This window comes from Dreissena polymorpha, chromosome 8 (genome assembly GCF_020536995.1).
Source record: "Dreissena polymorpha isolate Duluth1 chromosome 8, UMN_Dpol_1.0, whole genome shotgun sequence".
In the NCBI taxonomy this organism is placed as follows: Eukaryota; Metazoa; Mollusca; class Bivalvia; order Myida; family Dreissenidae; genus Dreissena; species Dreissena polymorpha.
The window spans coordinates 101,518,207-101,535,974 of record NC_068362.1 but is presented as its reverse complement, the minus strand read 5'-3'; the positions used below and the strand labels follow the sequence as shown (position 1 = coordinate 101,535,974).

The window sequence follows — 17,768 nt, the reverse complement described above, 5'->3', positions numbered from 1 at the left end:
CTACTATGACAAAAGCTTCTATTAATAACATATATTATAAAGAAGTTTCATTATGTTAGAAATATAGAGAATATTTGTTTGTTTTGAGTGAATATGAAACATTTATTTCAATGAGAAGTGAGAAAATTGCAATATTTTCGCGAGCGCATGGCGCTAGTGAAAATATAAAAAAAATTTACTTCGATGTTAAGCATGGTTTATACAGGTAGTTATTGCAATTTTTGTGTTATTGCTGGAAAACGGGACTACTATTTAACAATAAACATAGCTTATATGCTTTATTAAATCAAATTACGTTAGAAAAGAAATAAAACGCGTCGCAAAAAGTATGCGTTGTCGGCAGGATTCGAACCTGCGCGGGAAGATCCCAAAAGATTTCTGGTCTATCGCCTTAACCACTCGGGCATGATAACTTCACATCATTACGTGCTTAAATTAGATATCCATAAGTAAACAGGTTAAAAGGCTCTTCGATCTTCGAAGAAATCGCGGGAAATCATTGCAGGTTTTATCTCGCATTAAATTAAAGTGCTCGAAACCATCGCGTGTGCGTGGGAGGGGAGGGACATGGTTTGAACAAATCAAAGTTTTCAAACAGGTGTTTATTGATTTGGGTGGATATCAATAGCGATATTATATTGAAAAATCGAAACAAATACATTCGAAACTAACCGGTATATATCGTAAAATAGTGGATGGTCTATAGGTATATTGAGTTTGAAAAAAGTAATCACGACCTGTTGTGCACCAGTTTATAAATGACGTCATGTCTGGAGACCACGACGCTGAGACAAAAAGAAAATCAAAATGGATCCAAAATAGTATTAATGAACGGAGAAACAAAGCAAAAATATTGAGTACACTATGCTACTAAATAATGTTCTGTGTATATTTGTCTTGAAGTTTGTGTATATTTTATCACGAAAATAAAACGCGTGGAACAAAATTGGTAAAAAAATCAAGTTGCATCGATTTGTCTACAGGTTTGATCACATCTTGTACGTATTAGCGGTCAACGCCCACCGCTGACCGTCGGGCTGTTGTCCGTATTATCATTTGTTATCGGAATCCTTAAGTATGCTCTCCGTGAGTTCCCGGATGACGTCCCACGCGAACATGACGTCACTATCAGTCGTGCGCGACGCGCAGACGACAAAACGCAAGAAGTAGACGCCCCGGATCTCGGCCGGCACCATGTTTATGCGCCCGTCCGCGTTGATTGCTTTCAACAGACGTTCATTGGTTGCGTTAGAAGCGTTCTGAAATGAGGATTTAAAAAATACATGTCGGGGCCTAAATACGCGTCAACGCGACTAAGCTTTGAAAGCGTCTATTTACATGAACTGGAAAAAAAACAAACGGAATGCGTTTAATGTATTGTCATACAAACTTTGCACGAGACAAATATTAAAATATTAAAATAAAACATACATAAATGTATTTCATTAGAAATAAATGTAAATAAACTGTTATATGCGTTAAATGCAATTTATCTTTCAGTCAAGATTATTTTTATCGAGCCCCACGATAGACGTGTGTGGGGAGTTCTACAATCGACAACTCTGCTGATTGATTGACTATTCACCAGAGAAGCGCACGCACCTTCAGCCGAAAGCTTACAAGTCCCAGGACGACCTTCTGCACGATCTCAAATTTGCCGTCTGCCACCACCATCCCCTCGAACAGGTGTGCCAGTGAAACGTCCTGCATCATTTCCAAACAGAATCTCATTATTCAGAAGTGTAGAACATAAGAACTATTTTCGCCATTATACAGTATTATGTTGTTATCTACCTTATTGTGAAGTATGTGGTCGGATTCAGTTATTCATTTCCATGAAACTTGTATATTTTTGTTGTCCTCGTATACAACTGCTTTTTATAAAGAGTATATTTTATAATGTGAGATATCATGTTTTTTATGCGTGTGTGGATTTTTTTGTTCAAAATGTAACCCTACATACGTGTAAACGAGAAATTTGCAAAATTTGTAAAACAGTGTTCAGCGCGAGCGACATGAGATACCCGTGCATATGTACGTCAACGCATAAACGTGAGCACACTATTTGCAAATATACATTCGATTGATTGCCATACATATATTGAAGAGTTGAAATTATCTTAGTCTGTGTTTATCTGTTTGTCTTTTCGTCCGTCAGCTTTCTTATTTTTTTAATATATATATGTATTGTAAAAATATGTGTTACCATAGTATCAAATCATCACTATTATTCCGATTGATAGTTTTTTATAACTGACTTGTTTATGGCTGTCCTTAAAACTTATTGTAGATCCCTACTTTAGTATGAAACTCAAACTTATGTCGAAAAAACGATAAATAAGTATTTATATAGTCCATGAACGTCGTCGCAGTGACGGTTAGCAGCGTACGATGGTTATATGCGTTGAGTGTTGCCGCAAAAAAGTTCGCAATACGATTGGGCGTTGACTACATGCGTTTTCTCACTTACATATACTGCATACTAGTATTTGGTGTAACAACGCTTACATGCATAAATAACACAACATTTTTTAATAGTAATATATTTTTAGTCGGTAAAAATAAATTAAAATACTAGTGAAGAAAACTTTTTGACAAAATATCATAACCAGCAAACACTACCTTGCGAATGTAGTTTTGAAGTTCTTTCCGTCCGTATGTGCGCAGTACGAACCACAACTTCAATGACCTAAATCTTCGACCCATAGGTATTTGCCAGTGCTAAAAATAAAACAATATACAGTACAAACTTTAAATACTTGGCATACGATGTTTACAAATGTATGTACATGTATATTAAATATTGTATAGCTACGAGACAGGAAAAAATACATTATTGTTAAACTTAATTTAGAAAGTTTGAATTACATAATTGATATTGATTTTGACGATGGTAAAAGTCGGATGTTTATTGATTATTGATCGATGAAGACACGTTCAGAGGTGTTCATTATGTGAGTAAAGATTTTTTTTAAGTCCTTTACACGTTATCCTTTTCTTTTGTTTGTGTTTGTTCTGACTTATGGACGTTGTAACCCGTTAGCATACCCGGTAGTCTGGCATCGCCCCCTGGTGTTGATGTTTTAGGTAGAGAGATTCAACGTTGAAGGGTCCCGTAATCAGGTTACTGTTCCGAACCCTGTAAGAAGGATGAAACGCTTCTCACTAAAAGACATGTTACAGATTATTTGAAAATAAAAGTATATCAATTTCGACAAATTGGCGATGCGCTTCATTTGTCTTCAAAAGCAGTCAATCCGCACGTTCAAGGGTAAGTAACATGCCCATAACATTCAACACTCAATGCCCAATACCATATATTCTCCCCATTTGTCTTTTTAAACAGATGGTTGTGAGGCGCATCGGATCATACTATAGGAGCTCAACCACCTTCTCGCTGTAAACAATTTACTGTGTTACGTAGTTGGTAACAAAAAAATGTAAATGAACAATGCACAGGTGGTTAGCGTGTGGCTATGATATTAATTAGTGAAAACATCATTTTGAATGATAAATAATCATATTATAACTTTTCTGAAAAAATAATTCACTATCAAATATATATATATATAACAAGGTATTCAACTCGAACTCATCCGAAAACAGGGTGCATCGCTGTGAACAGCCATTTCTTCATCAATTGATCAGCGATGTTCATGAACCCGGTCTTTTTAAATAAAGAAATGAATGTCCTTTCTGGAAATGTATATATCTTGTTATATTTCTACACATGCTTGGTCAAATTTTAAGAAATAAAACGATACACAATTCGTATGACCTACTTAACAGCGATCAGACAGGATTCATTAATTAACTCTCCAGGTGTAAAGACACACCTTCGCATTGGACCAATGAAATCACTCGTGTGTTTAAAATGTCAGTCAGTTGAAATGTATGTAAACAAAGGTTTCAAACGGCGCTTGACGGTTAATTTTGATGCATAATGCAACGGCAAGCACGGTAAGAATGTTTTTTCATACGTTTTATTGAATTATGGTATCGAGGTCCGTGAACTTTGCAGGGAAAATGCTATTTACTCCGTGAAGATTTCAATCTGAAATCCTGTCTGATCGATGTCAAGTGGGTCAAGCGAGTAGTGTATCGTGTTATTTCTTTAAAGTTGACCCAGTATTTGTAAAAATATTGCAAGACATGTACATTTCCAGAAAGGACATTCAGAAATTCATTTATGCGTTGAATAAGACCGAGATCGTGAAAATCGCTGCAAAATTGATGAAGTAATGGCTGTTCAAAGCGATGCACCCTGTTTTTGGATGATTTCGAGTTCAAAACCTTGTTATATATATATGCGATAGTGAAATTTTGTTTTTCAAAAAAGTTGATTTTTCGTTATAATATGATCATTTATCATTCAAAATGATGTTTTTACTAATTAATATCATAGCCACACGCTAATCACATGTGGAACAATGCACCTTGCAATTATTAATTAAGATTTTTTCTCTACCGTTTTATGTTTAAACATTAATTCAGGTTTGACATGGCAGTCTACCCCTATTATTTATTGAACACAGACCAGACAATCGTGATTCATCGACTATCTCCGAAATCCTTCGTAAGATAGGCCTCGTGTCTCATGTTCGCCATCTTGGCTTGTATTAGTTTACAGTATACTTAATAATTGTTTCATGTAGGGCTGTACTCTCTAAAAAATATATCACATTTGATAGGAAGGCATGTTTTACCCTTTAAACTATTGTTCGGGTTTTATCTTTCGGAGATAATGGTAGGACATGAATAGGTGTTCACTACTGAATCCCTGGAAAATGATAGACTTGAAGACTATAGTAAAACATTGCACTGAAAAATGTTACATTCCACTAAGAAACGGTCGAAAAAAAAAGTTGCAAAAACAGTCGATTCGTGTCAAGTTCTTTCTCGGATTGAACATGACATATCTTTTTTATTGCAAAATTCGATTCCGCTTAGAATGGCCTTTAAGAAAAGGTATGGTTATGGGGGTCTCCATATGCAAAATGTTGCATTTGTTTTCGCTTAAAGTTGTCGCTTTTACATTGAATTATATGGGGAAACTATTTAATATATTATGACATAAACGCAAACCAGGTCCAGTCACAAAGGAGCTGTATTTTAATACAGAAAACACCATTTTTGGGGCGGGGTTTTACGCGTTTGGGCAAGTTTCACGGCATAAATGCGTTTGTTTCATGAACTTAAGGAGCGTTGCGAGTTTTTTATGAAACATGCGTTTTCAGAGGAAAATAAGAAAAAACTCGTACAAAAACTCGTCTTGAGCATCTCAAATCGCAACAATTTGTGATGAAAGAACTCATGAACACGTTTTAATAGTTGTTTACTTCTTTTTCTTCATAGCCTGTAACAATATTCCAGTATTAAGACCGATTTTAATTATAAAGGATTATTTTTTTTACTCCTGAATGCCCTTTATAAATCAAAGCTCCGACCGCGAAACCAGATGGCTTACCAGGCGTTATAATAAAATGCATTTTCAAGCATTTCTACGTGAAATTTCGGTCTGAAATGTGGCATGCACATACAAAATAGGTTAATAAGTATCGAGAAATGCTAATGTTTCGCGATGTTAACAGTAAACGTTGTCTTATAGGTTACAGTGTACTAAATAATCGTTTCATGTAGGGCTGTACTCTCTAAAAAAATATCATAGTTGACAGGAAGGCATGTTTTACCATTTAAGCTATTGTTCGGGTTTTATATTTCGGAGATAATGGTAGGGCAAAAATAGGTGTTTACTACTGAATCTCTGAAATATGATACACTTCAAGACTATAGTAAAACATTGCACTGAAAAAGGTTACATTCCACTAAGAAATTGCCGAAAACAAAAGTTGCAAAAACAGTCGATTTTGATTCGTGTCAAGTTCTTTCTTGGATTGAACATGACAAACCTTTTTTATTGCATAAATCGATTCCGCTTAGAATAACCGTTAAGAAAAGGTATGGTTATGGGGGTCTCTATGTGCAAAATGTTGCATTTGTTTCCGCTTAAAGTTGTCGCTTTTACATTGAATTATATAGAAAAACTATGTAGTATATTATGACCTAAATGCTACTTAACTACCCAAAAGGTTATCTGTCTATTGTTATAAGGCTATGTACGACTCGCGTTTAACTAGCGCCAAACGTTCTACCGTAACTTTGATATAAAAAGCACTGTCTACGTTTATAAGTTTTGCATTTTGACCTTTTATGCAAATGATTGACTTTTCCAACATTATTTAATCAGGTTATTGTTCACGATCATAGACGATGGAATATTTATGCAAAACAGACTATCATTGCCGATTGTAGAACTGGCTAAAAAACCTATGATGACAGGTCATGTATAAACAAATTAAACACAATAATCTCTGGGCTGATTACTTATATAATTAATGTATGTGTCTATATAATTATTGGATGTATCTATTTCTAAATACCATGATATTGTTAAATTAAAAATTATTTTCATAAATTAACATTTTGTGCTTTAGTATTATCATTTAGGTAGTGTACATAGAATTCATCATAATCATTATTCAGTTATTCTTACATGATCATGATTATTTATTTTAAAGTAGAATTTGTATATTGTATTCATTATTTTTAATGATTGTCCACATTCGATTGATTCAATATAAAATGTATTTATCAGGGTTTTAGTATTAAGTTCAAACCTATTTATTTAAGCTCGATTGCATTTAAAGTACCTACTACTTATTTAAAATGCTCTTCAGTCCGTTTCATGGGCATAATACCAGTACTGTGTGTGTTTGGAAGAATTTTAAATAATGTGTGGGGATTGAACCCGTGACCTCCCTGCGGCTAGGTGGACACCATGTCCATTACATCATGACGTTTGATTTTTTAGTTTTTCAGCATTATATAACTTAATGTTGCTAGAAAAATGTGGAAAATGATTCATGTGTAGTACTAAATAAGTCTAAATGCATATCATTTTAATTTCGTATCCCTATAGATGCATGAGTGATAACTACCTGTCCTTGCTTATTAGTTGCAAGTTCGCTTTTTACAGGTATACTGGATTATGACAGACTGATGAGCATCATCTTGACAACTCATTTCCCAAACGATAACTTGTGTGGCTCATTCTCAGGACAAACCAAGAGTGAGAAAACTACCGTGTTAATGGACATCCGGGCGTAAATAACGCCCCAAAACGGCAGTCGTACGTCCGTTTTACAAATGGTGGAGGTCACTTGGACTTCCGATAATCCGCATGTATACTGTTTTTTAATACACGGGACGTTCACATCAGTAGATCTGGTCATTCACTTAGTTAACTCCGATTAATCGATATACAGTCGAAATGGGGTAATAGATCGTCCACTGATATATCAGAGTATTGAATAATAAAATCACATTACACAGCCATGTATGCTGACACGGATGCACCACTAGAAGTTCTCAGGTAACTTTCCAGTCACCAAACTGTGCTGTTCAGCGTCCAATCAGCAACGAGAATGCGTTTAAGGGCAGGGTTAACATTAACATTGCGTGTTGATCTTCTACCAAATGTTTAAATCATTACCCTGTTTCATTACCCTGTTTTATCTGAAACAACAAGGCCCAGAGGTTTATGGAAGGGAAAGACCTCCAATAATATTTATCACGAGAAATGTTGCACCTGTCGTGTATTCAGCTGATATGCTCCATATTGCAATTATAGATTATACATACATGTCAAATAATATTCGTTCAAATAAACAAGGTCTGAAATTTCATTTTTCAATTTTCGAAAATGTTAATTTTTAAGGTGGAGACATCACACATCTAAGGATCGAAGCTGTGTGAGGAGTACATGAATACCTTCGAACGACACGGAAGGTGTTGTTATGCAACAAGTTTAACAACAAGTTTAATATTACAACTGCAGTGCCACCAGGGACTCTGCTGAATCCCGTGGTGTTAACGGGAAGCTTTTTGTCTTACGAACTATATGAATAAACAATTTTATATTTATGTTTGCATAATCAATAAAAAGAGTATGTGTTAATATAAGTGTATATTTATGGTTTTGTGTCTATGTTATTACTGATATTTATTAGATGCATTTGAACTCTGGTTCAAACCTTGCTATACACATATTAAAGTACTAATTGACACTTAACAAACTATCATCATCAAAATTTCTTGACATTGAGGTTTACTATACCAACAAACACATTTTAAACTGTACTAGTACATGCCATAAACTTCAAATGAAATATGAATATCTGAAAATACTAGACGAAAATACTCAACAGCCCCAGTCATGAAAGGGGACTGCAAGATCTTGTTTGCACTGCACCAAGTAATAAACATGAAATATTGTACGATTTGTTGAATTGTCAAAATTTGTGATTACATTTTAGTCAATATTTACTTTGATTGTTTTCTGTTTATTTTTCAAGATATCAATTAAAGTATGTACAAGATACCTTTATCTCTTAAAAGAACAAAATTCAGAATGTAAAACATATGCAGGAAAATGTCGAATAAGCATGATAAACCTACAAACCTTTATAAAATTCCGACGAAAACATTCCTCCGTTAACGGCCATTTTAAACAAGAGTTACTTTTTTTCTCACTTAGGCTAGGCCACACCAGTTACTTGCGTACGACCGACATCCTGGATTACACACTTAACAACAGTGAAACTGTTAACTTGTACTATTGCAAGATGTAAAGATACACGTTGACCAATCTAGATGTGTTTACATGCCCACCGTGAAAATTGAAAGTTCGTTAAAGTTACTGTTGCCAATCCGTATACTTTCGCATTCACCCTTGTAAAGAAGTGTTTACGTTGTGACAATGTTTTGTGCGTTGATTATGCGATTTCAAAATACAAGTAAATGTATATTTTACATTTTGTACATTATTTCGTTGAACAGTTTTAATTAGACAATGCACAAGATCAACTTTTGTGATGGCTCAACCTTAACAATTTACATAGTTGAAAATTTAAACATAACAATATTATTTGACATGTATGTTTAAACTATAATTGTAACAATGAACATAATGAATATTATTGGTGGTCATTCCCTTCGATAGTAAACTGCATGAGCTTTTAAACATACCGACTCCGATTGGCAACGATCACACAGCGGAGAAATTGTAACTACTCGATTTATCGTGCTTGCGTTGACGTAAGAATGATAATTTTTAAGGTAATTGAATGTATGCATAGTGGAATTGAACTGATCATTATTAATTGATGGCTGCATGGAAGATAAAACTATGAAAAATTATTATATTATATATCTCTCTTCTTTTTCAACATGATATCGTTTAATTGTATTTATCCATATCTTTTAATGTTCACATTATTTGCCAAAATATGAATGACAAAACACAGAGTAAAATGCACCTTGTACAAAAGGCGCGCTATAGGCATTGTTATTGGAAAAAAGGCACAATGACCTTTACCTCTATTTCCATCTTCAATTAGGTATAATACTACCAGCCAAAGTGGAGTATATATACACGAGTGTTGTCATTGAGTCCACAACATAGACGTATGGTATCACTTGTGTAAGTAAGAAACAACAACTTACATCATGGTTTATTCAATACTTCGCTTTCAGAACTCATATACGTTTTATCTAAAACTCAATATGACCATCAAAACTTTAAGGGGCCATGGGATATTAGACCCTTGCTGATTTCAGTCTTTGAGGTTAGCGGTCATGAAAAGTGAAGTACAACTCGGCTAGGGATAAGACTTATTGGGTTATCGGTATTAATCGAAATCAAACAAAAACCTTACTTCATTATTTAAAATGTGAATTTTTTTAATTGAACAACAGATACTATTTAACTAAAGTAATTATCGTCCACGACAACGTTTACTACGATAATGACTGTACTTACCACATGACAGAACAGTCGAAATTCACTTTTAGCCACTTGTGTGCGTTGAAATTAAACGACTCAGCAAACTGGAAAAGAAACATTCAACTATCACTTTAATAATCAATGTAAATGTGAATTAAAAAAAAAGGAATTATTCGTCTAAGTTGGCTCTTCTCAAAACGTATGCGTAAGTGTTCATGTTTTTTAAATTACATATATTTATTAATTTTCATTTTTTTGCAATTTGAAGAAAATAAAACGTAATTATATCCATATCAGGGAAAATAATGGAATAAACGTGTTGTTTGAATTTAATCCTGCAGATCGCGAAGATTTTTGGGCTGAAAATGGCAGTTGTAAACAAGTGAGAAAACCCGCTGCGGGAGGTATGAGGTATACTATTGTGAAATGTATGAGGTTGAAAGGAACAAAACAACCTCCCGGTAGAGGTTGGAATGGTTCCGAGCATTTTCATTCAATCGCTTGTTACCGCTAGTGAGGTGATAACTGCGAGAAGTTTGGAAACCAAACTGCACCTCGACTCCTTCCAACAAGGGGCGGAACTCTGGACATATAAAAGCGCTTCCTGCATAGGCAGCGTCGATGTGCATCCATATGCTCTCCTCTTGACCTGGTATTAACAATTAACATATTGTTCTTCTTATGTAAAAAAAACATGCAAACCTCCTATTAGAGAACAAGTTGTATTCATTAATTTAATATTTTTTTGCTTTCAGAAGGTAAAATAAGGAGACAGTGGAGTTTAAGAGATTCAACATTCTAATAAGGATTTTAGATTCTTATTATGTATTATGTGTTATGACGCTAGATGCAAATAGGCTTGCAATCGCATTGATGTAAGAATAAAACGTTTGCAATCTTTAAGGTGAATGTTTTTTAGAAACGAAAATGCAAAATAATATTTTTTGCCAGTGTAAAATAAACGCTTAAGAAGCGGAACAAATAATGGAAGTGGATAACGATGTTTCTTACTTCATTATGGTTAACAAGCAATATAAAGTTTATAAGGTCGCGAACAGGTATAAACTTAGGCGTTAGTAAGAAAGTTTATCGTATACGTACAGACAACGCCAAGTTCTTTTACACAGTCGAATGCGCACGATGGGGTAGTCCCGAGAGTAGCACAGACCTGCGATAACATATTTGTACTAAACATATACGTGCATTAAAAAACAGATTACAAAAAAGATTACAAAGGCCGAATACAACACGTTCATTTTTAGACACAATTCGAAAGCATGGATAGGCTGACTTTCATATTTTGTTGTACTATTATGTACCGAAATATTCATAATTGTCACTATCGTCAACAAGAGCGTTACCAAAGGAGACTTTTCAAAGATTGCAAAGATCCCAATCGAAATGTAAATAGTTAATTTGTAAAAAAGCAATCTTGTAGTTTTATGTATTACACGTGCATTTAATGGTGAAAAAACACTTACACTAGTCTACCTTATTTTACAAATGTTTTATAAAGGAAATGCTATGGAATACACAACATACTTGCCTAAATAGGTAATGTTTGTTACTTTAAACTATGTTCATTGGTGCCATCTGCTATTCGATAAGTGCCATGAATACAATGGAATAAATAAAGGTTTTATTAAATTTGAACAAACGTATAAAAAAATCTTTTTTTAATCGAAAACAATCACAAAAGTATATACATGTTTTGATTCTCCGTTCGAACGCGAAAAAAATAAACATGGGCACATATATATTCCGTATAATTTTTTTTATTTCGTCATGATAATGTCTTTTTCTGTTTAAGTTGAATTTGTTCTCACGTAAATCTGTAAAAAAAATATTTGGACATATATTGTACATGCAAACATTAATATAAGCACATCGATCCTGAAAGAACCCTCTTACGTATATAGGTATGAGCCCATGTGCCCGGTCCTCGTTGATAGCGTCCCGAAGGGTCTGTCCCCTAAGGGAGCAGTCCGCGTCAGTAGGGAGCTTCCTCATCCTGATGCACGCGATAAGCCCTGCCTTTTCCACGGAGCTGTGTGACTGGAGTAGACAATAAACAGGGCATGGGATCATTATCAGTATACATGTAAAAATACATTAAGGTGTGCCGATGAAACGGCGCCGGAGAGGCGTACGTCATGTTTTCCATCATAAATCCGCATACCATTCATAATTAAATTGTTATATTTTCAACAACGTTTATCCGGTTACAAAACAGATACGGTAACATAATAACTAAGCATTGGCGTATGATAGGTATCATAGAGTACTTAGATCATGTGTAAGCAACAACAGCTTGAGATGGGCAGGAGCAATTCGTAATTTTGTACATTTATCCTTGTATCGGTAATTACGTATAGTAAAGTAATACCACAGAGAGCTACCTAAGTTCAAAGCGTTGATGTGTATTTGGCGAACAAACATTTAAAATATTCTCATTAAAATAAGTACCTGGTCAGAGCAATATGCGACAAATTTGGACATGATGACGCCGTCGTCTGAGTGCCCGTTCGTCTGTTTGTAACGTAGGATTTCTCGCGCACGCGCAGAAAGAAGCGCCACCAACGTTGCCTCAGATGCAGTTCCCTGGAGAAAATACCAACTTCCAAAATACATAAATAGGTCGGTAAAAACTTCAACCTTTACTTAATTTGGGCTAATAAAGTATTAGAAATGTTATGGCCGTTATAAACATTTCGTTTTTCTTCTGCGACATTTATTTATTTAAACAATAATAACACATTGTATTAAATGAGTTATAATCTTTGGTAAACAACTTCGGAGACAACTGTGTACACTTCGCCCGTTTTTCACTCATTACATCTATATAACGCCAATGAATAATATACAGTTAAGAATACATATGTTTGTAGATGTACGCGTATTAACCACGTCCATGCTTGAAGTCGTTCATCTCATGGTCATCACTTACATGGTGTCATGTATTTCTGTTTGACGTTCTTCGATATTTATCTAATATCACTTTACGAATGATACCATTTCCTAAAAAACGTTTCATCTATAGAGTCATGTCCAGTAAGTCTAGCATCACAGCCTATATATATATATATATGATGTCATTTAAAGACTCATAAACACTGCCCAATACTATCATGCTATATTAAAACGTCCAACAACAAAACGTGTCATACGAAGGTTAATTACATTAAGAAGACCATCAAGATGTCATCTTGTTTCGTTTGACGGATGATCTTGAGTCACTGACAGGATCGGATTCATTCGGTTGGCGTTAATTTGCATGATTTGGAGCGCACGGGCATGTGCTTTCTCTAAGGTCCGTGCGCAATTATAATAGACTACGGGCAACTTCGAAATCATGGGAAAACGCCATTCAATCATTGACGCAGTTCCATTTAGTTATGTATTGCCCCACATACACTTTCATTTTTGCACGCTTTCTTTTCTTTTGTTTTCAAACTAAATCGCTTAGAGCAGGACGTTCTCGCTTGAGCTCCGCTTATTAATAATATAACGATTATTCGTGAGAATTACGTCATGCTTCCGACGCTGCCCGAAGCCAATCTCGCGTTCGCTTGTAAATGTTCGGATATTGTGGTGGGAAATTTTGGCTGTTGCTATAAGGAAAACTGATTTTTTTTTATTGGTGAACTTTATTTTACGAAGCATTCGTTGAATTTGAGTGTTTATAGATCTAAATGATTATTGTCACTTGTTTAACATTCACTTAACAACGCTCCGTGTTTCAACGTAAAACGAGAGTAAGCTTTCTGTTGGGTCAATCCATTTGCCTGACCCGTGTTACACCACAACCTATGATATAATGACGTAACTTGTGCACAGTATGGCGGCATGAACGTTACACAACTTACCTGAATGACGCCACCTCCAGTTCCACCTGAAGACGCAAGGAAGCTCTCGGGTAGTTCCAGCATCTTTGCCAGCCAGTCTAGAACCACGACCTCTAGTTCTGTGCACGCGGGGCTCGAGGCCTTCGATACATTATTTGCATAAATAAATTACAATACGTACACAAACAATACTAAGATATAACTATCTATTGTTATATTAGTTTGATATGAAATTTCTTTCATAAACAATAAGCATCTATTCACATAACAATTTTTGTTCATACAAAATTAAGGAATTATTAGCGAAGAAACTTAAAATTGACTGTCATTTCAAACCAAAACTCGCATACAAAATCAGGTCGGTATAAATTGTATACTAAACCGACAGTTGGAATTGAAACAAATTAATTATGGTACACTAACAACAAAACAAATAGCAAAAACAACGAATTACATTGCACTTGATTAACATACTGTACTAATGAACGAATGAATAGACTTTGCAGAGCGAATTGTATGAGGCAAGTTGTTCTTTTGATTGCAATATCTTGTTGTATGTTCTCCAAAAGGGGGAGAATGTTGTCGACGCTTTCACTGTCCGTCCGAATTCTACTTTTGATCGATTCGAGTTTGCGTTGATCGGCAAAGAATTTCCCCGATAATCGTTTCATTCCTACTCCATGTCCGTCGGTCCTTCCATCCGTCTGTCATTCCGTTCGTATTACATTTAGTTTATATGTGAGCTTTCAGGCACTAATGAACGAATTTGATGACACTTGATATGCAGAATCCCTATATAGTGAACATGCGCATTCTTGTCAGTACGTTCTGATCCAACTATTTATCACGAAATTATTGCCACTTTTCGTTCTCGCGCGGAATCTCAGACAATAAAAATATCAGAATCAGAGGAAATTTTACATGCATCATCGTCATAGGTTTGACATGCGCATCCTAATTCGTCGAAGATCACATATTGCATTGTCCATTATTCAAGAAAGTTATTTCTTTCATATATTCAGGGTTAATGTCATTCAAGATTTGATATGCTCAATATGAACTACAATGTAATTTATTTTACTCGCCTTTCAAAAGTTAATCATATCATATGACTAAATACCTCATTCCTTGAAGTTGTAGTTTTATGCAGCATTATTTTACCAAATCTATTTTTTTTTGTCAAGTGTGTGTGTGTTCCTGCTTAAGTGCCCTTTATGGCAACTCTTATGAAAGGATTACATTATTTATAAAGTATAGTGAAACAGTTAATATCACAAATAAGAAAACAATGAATGTGTGTATAAAGAGATAGTTTGAAATTTATAGCCTTGCAAGCATGTGTTAGTTGTGTATGCAGAGACAAATGCTGATCTACATAAGTCCTAATTATTGTGTGATGTTATATTCACTTTTTTAAACACTAATACTTGCACAAAGATCATTAATATATTTAAGTTTATTGATGTGCCTTTTAGCATGCATATAGTTTGTTAAGGGTTTACAGGCATACTATTTGCAGAAAACCGTTTCGTAATACTTAAAATATTTCCATGGAGTTTATTTACAATTGCATACTTGTCATCTCCAAACAAATAGTGATAAATGATATGAATAAAAGTCTACATATAATTTTGTATAGTTCGACTGATTTCATTAACATAGAAATAAATAACACAGAGTCAAACTTATATTCTTGGGTATACATTTAAGAAACCCTTTTTGCTTAATGGAAATGTATAACGTTCATGTATTGTTGTCTATTTGTTAGATAAGACTTAAAATTACTAAAGCATTATCTGAAAAATGATGATAGTTAAGCTTGCCCTATAATATGTCATGATCATAACATAAAAATCTTTCCGTAAATAAAGAAACAATGCCTCAACTACGTTTGTATTATTTATTGCAGTAACCCAATCATTCACTAATACCGAAGAATACTGGAAATATTATATAATTTATTAATTTTTAAGTTTAACAAGTTCTCGTCAAGGAGGTTATTTTAGTACAAAATTGTCTGCCCAACGAGACAATTGATCGCTGTTGGTATTGTTTTTAAAACATATAACAAATCGTACCACTATAAAGACAACGATTTCAGTCGAAACGCAAATCACAATGGCGACATCCTAGCGTCGACCATTTATAATATGTACATTTGCATACAATTGATGCTTAATTGCATATTCCTATGACAAAACATACCCAGGAGAATCCTACGCCGCCAAATGATCCCGAGAGGATGTCCGCCACAATTGCCGGGTAGGAGCTGCCGGTCGGGAAATAGGCGTGGAAGTTGGGCGACTGCCAGTGAGTAATCTGGCAACAAAACGTGCATTAGTAACATCTCAGAAAATTGCCCGGGTTGCTGTTCTGCGTTTAATGCATTATCGTGGTAAATCGCCAACATGTTTTATAAGATGGTGTACATAACATGCAATTACTACTTTAAAGTTTAAGCTTTACATGATTTTTCGTAATACATGTATATAAAATTTACAAAGCCTGGTTGCCTTATGATCTATGCAGACAAGTAGTTTACCGTCTGATGGTAGTAATTCAAGGTTGCAAAAATTGAAAAGAATAGAACATGATTATTATACCGTTAGTTCAGGTATTTCTCTTTGACCAAGACACATTTAAAACATGAATGCTATAGCAGTGTTACCTGTACCTGGTAATTTAGGCCAAGCAGTAAATATCAAACTAGAATATCTGTACGAGAAAAGATTTACACCTCACTAAGAAAGCTTACTAAATTCGCATAACATATTAGCTCACTCACCCCTGGCATAATTACGCGTTCCACATCTTTGAAGATGTCTTCAAACGATTCGCCTTCCTCGGGCGCCTCTTCTGGTATAAGTTTCCGGAGGTACCCTGGCTCCACTGTCGGGAACACGCGTCGCTCGCGAATGTTCTCCAGATAGTCGGCTACATAGTCTATCATCTCCTTTCCATGGCGGCAAAATTCCTCTGCATCCATGCCGTGTTCTGCGATGAAATTAAGTTATTCAATTAACCAAGAACTGTCACTGATGACGCTAAATAACCCACAATCCACGTTCATTCATGTTTTGAGCTATGACAAAGAACTATGTACTGATTTCATACTAGCATTAATTTAAAAATGTCCATCGGGTGAAAAAAGGGGCTAAAAATGCTTAAACATCAATATTACATATATTTACCCCGGCATTGCATTGTGACATTGACCTTCTATGGATTTTACATAACAAACGTTTTCCTAAAATTGAATCGTCACATTGACCTTCTATTTATTTCGTATCAGACACTTGTGCGACTCATCGAATCACTACAATTTAATTTATTGTAATCTGAAGAAGCATAATAAGGGTGATAGAAGTAAAAAACCAGCCTGCAGTAATGAACGACCGGCAGATTCTTACATAGGCCACCTTACCTTTTTGATTGTGATCTTATTTTTTTTAATTTCATTAGGACCAACTCATATGAGGGTCCGTCGAGTCAATGTTTCTCATCAGCCATTTTGATGCTGTATATATACCACGGAAGCATTATCCCACTTCCGGAGGTGTAAGTTGCGCGAAAATGGTATGTCAAATCTTCGTGTATATTGATTAGCCTTTTGAGCACATAACAGGAATACATATATTATTTTGATGCATGCGTTATAATTTGACATATCAGGACTTATTTTGGAGTTGGTAAAGTCTTAAGAAACCATATAAAAACAATTAATGTGTTTGTCAGAAACACTTAGTCCCCTTCTGCGCCGCTTTGATTTTTTTTTAACCATTGACCTTGAAGGATGACCTTGACCTTGACCTTTCACCACTCAAAATGTGCTGCTCCATGAGATTCACATGCATGCCAAATATGAAGTTGCTATCTTCAATATTGCAAATGTTATGGCAAAATGTTAAAGTTTGGGCAAACAAACAAAAAGACCAACAGACCGGGCAAAAACAATATGTCCCCACTATAGTGGTGGGGGGCATAAAAACTCTAAAAGCATTGTTAACTTAAACCCGAAATTATTATTTTCGCAAACAAGCTTTTTGTATCACATTTCCTACTTATTTTAACAGTTGCAT

At 34.9% G+C, this 17,768-nt stretch overlaps 1 protein-coding gene across 1 annotated transcript; it reads right to left on the bottom strand.

The window, feature by feature from the left end:
* Nucleotides 1–1,052: 1,052 nt before the first annotated feature.
* Nucleotides 1,053–16,675, bottom strand: LOC127840771 (aromatic-L-amino-acid decarboxylase-like). Its single transcript, XM_052369184.1, has 12 exons — nucleotides 16,475–16,675; nucleotides 15,895–16,008; nucleotides 13,711–13,830; nucleotides 12,311–12,445; nucleotides 11,756–11,899; nucleotides 10,946–11,012; nucleotides 10,399–10,493; nucleotides 9,881–9,948; nucleotides 3,049–3,139; nucleotides 2,623–2,721; nucleotides 1,603–1,704; nucleotides 1,053–1,259 (listed from the first exon to the last, which is right to left on the bottom strand). Exons 1-12 carry the CDS (start codon nucleotides 16,673–16,675, stop codon nucleotides 1,053–1,055), a joined length of 1,443 nt encoding a protein of 480 aa, XP_052225144.1.
* Nucleotides 16,676–17,768: the final 1,093 nt, after the last annotated feature.

What these genes read in the sequence shown, in the direction of transcription:
- LOC127840771 (XM_052369184.1), bottom strand. Translation starts at nt 16,675, where the DNA reads ATGGATGCAGAGGAATTTTGCCGCCATGGAAAGGAGATGATAGACTAT. An exon ending in TCGCATATTGCTCTGACCAG is followed by an intron (nt 11,900 to 12,310) that starts GTACTTATTTTA and finishes TGTCTACTCCAG; the next exon opens with TCACACAGCTCCGTGGAAAA. An exon ending in ATGGGCTCATACCTATATAC is followed by an intron (nt 11,013 to 11,755) that starts GTAAGAGGGTTC and finishes ATGTTATCGCAG; the next exon opens with GTCTGTGCTACTCTCGGGAC.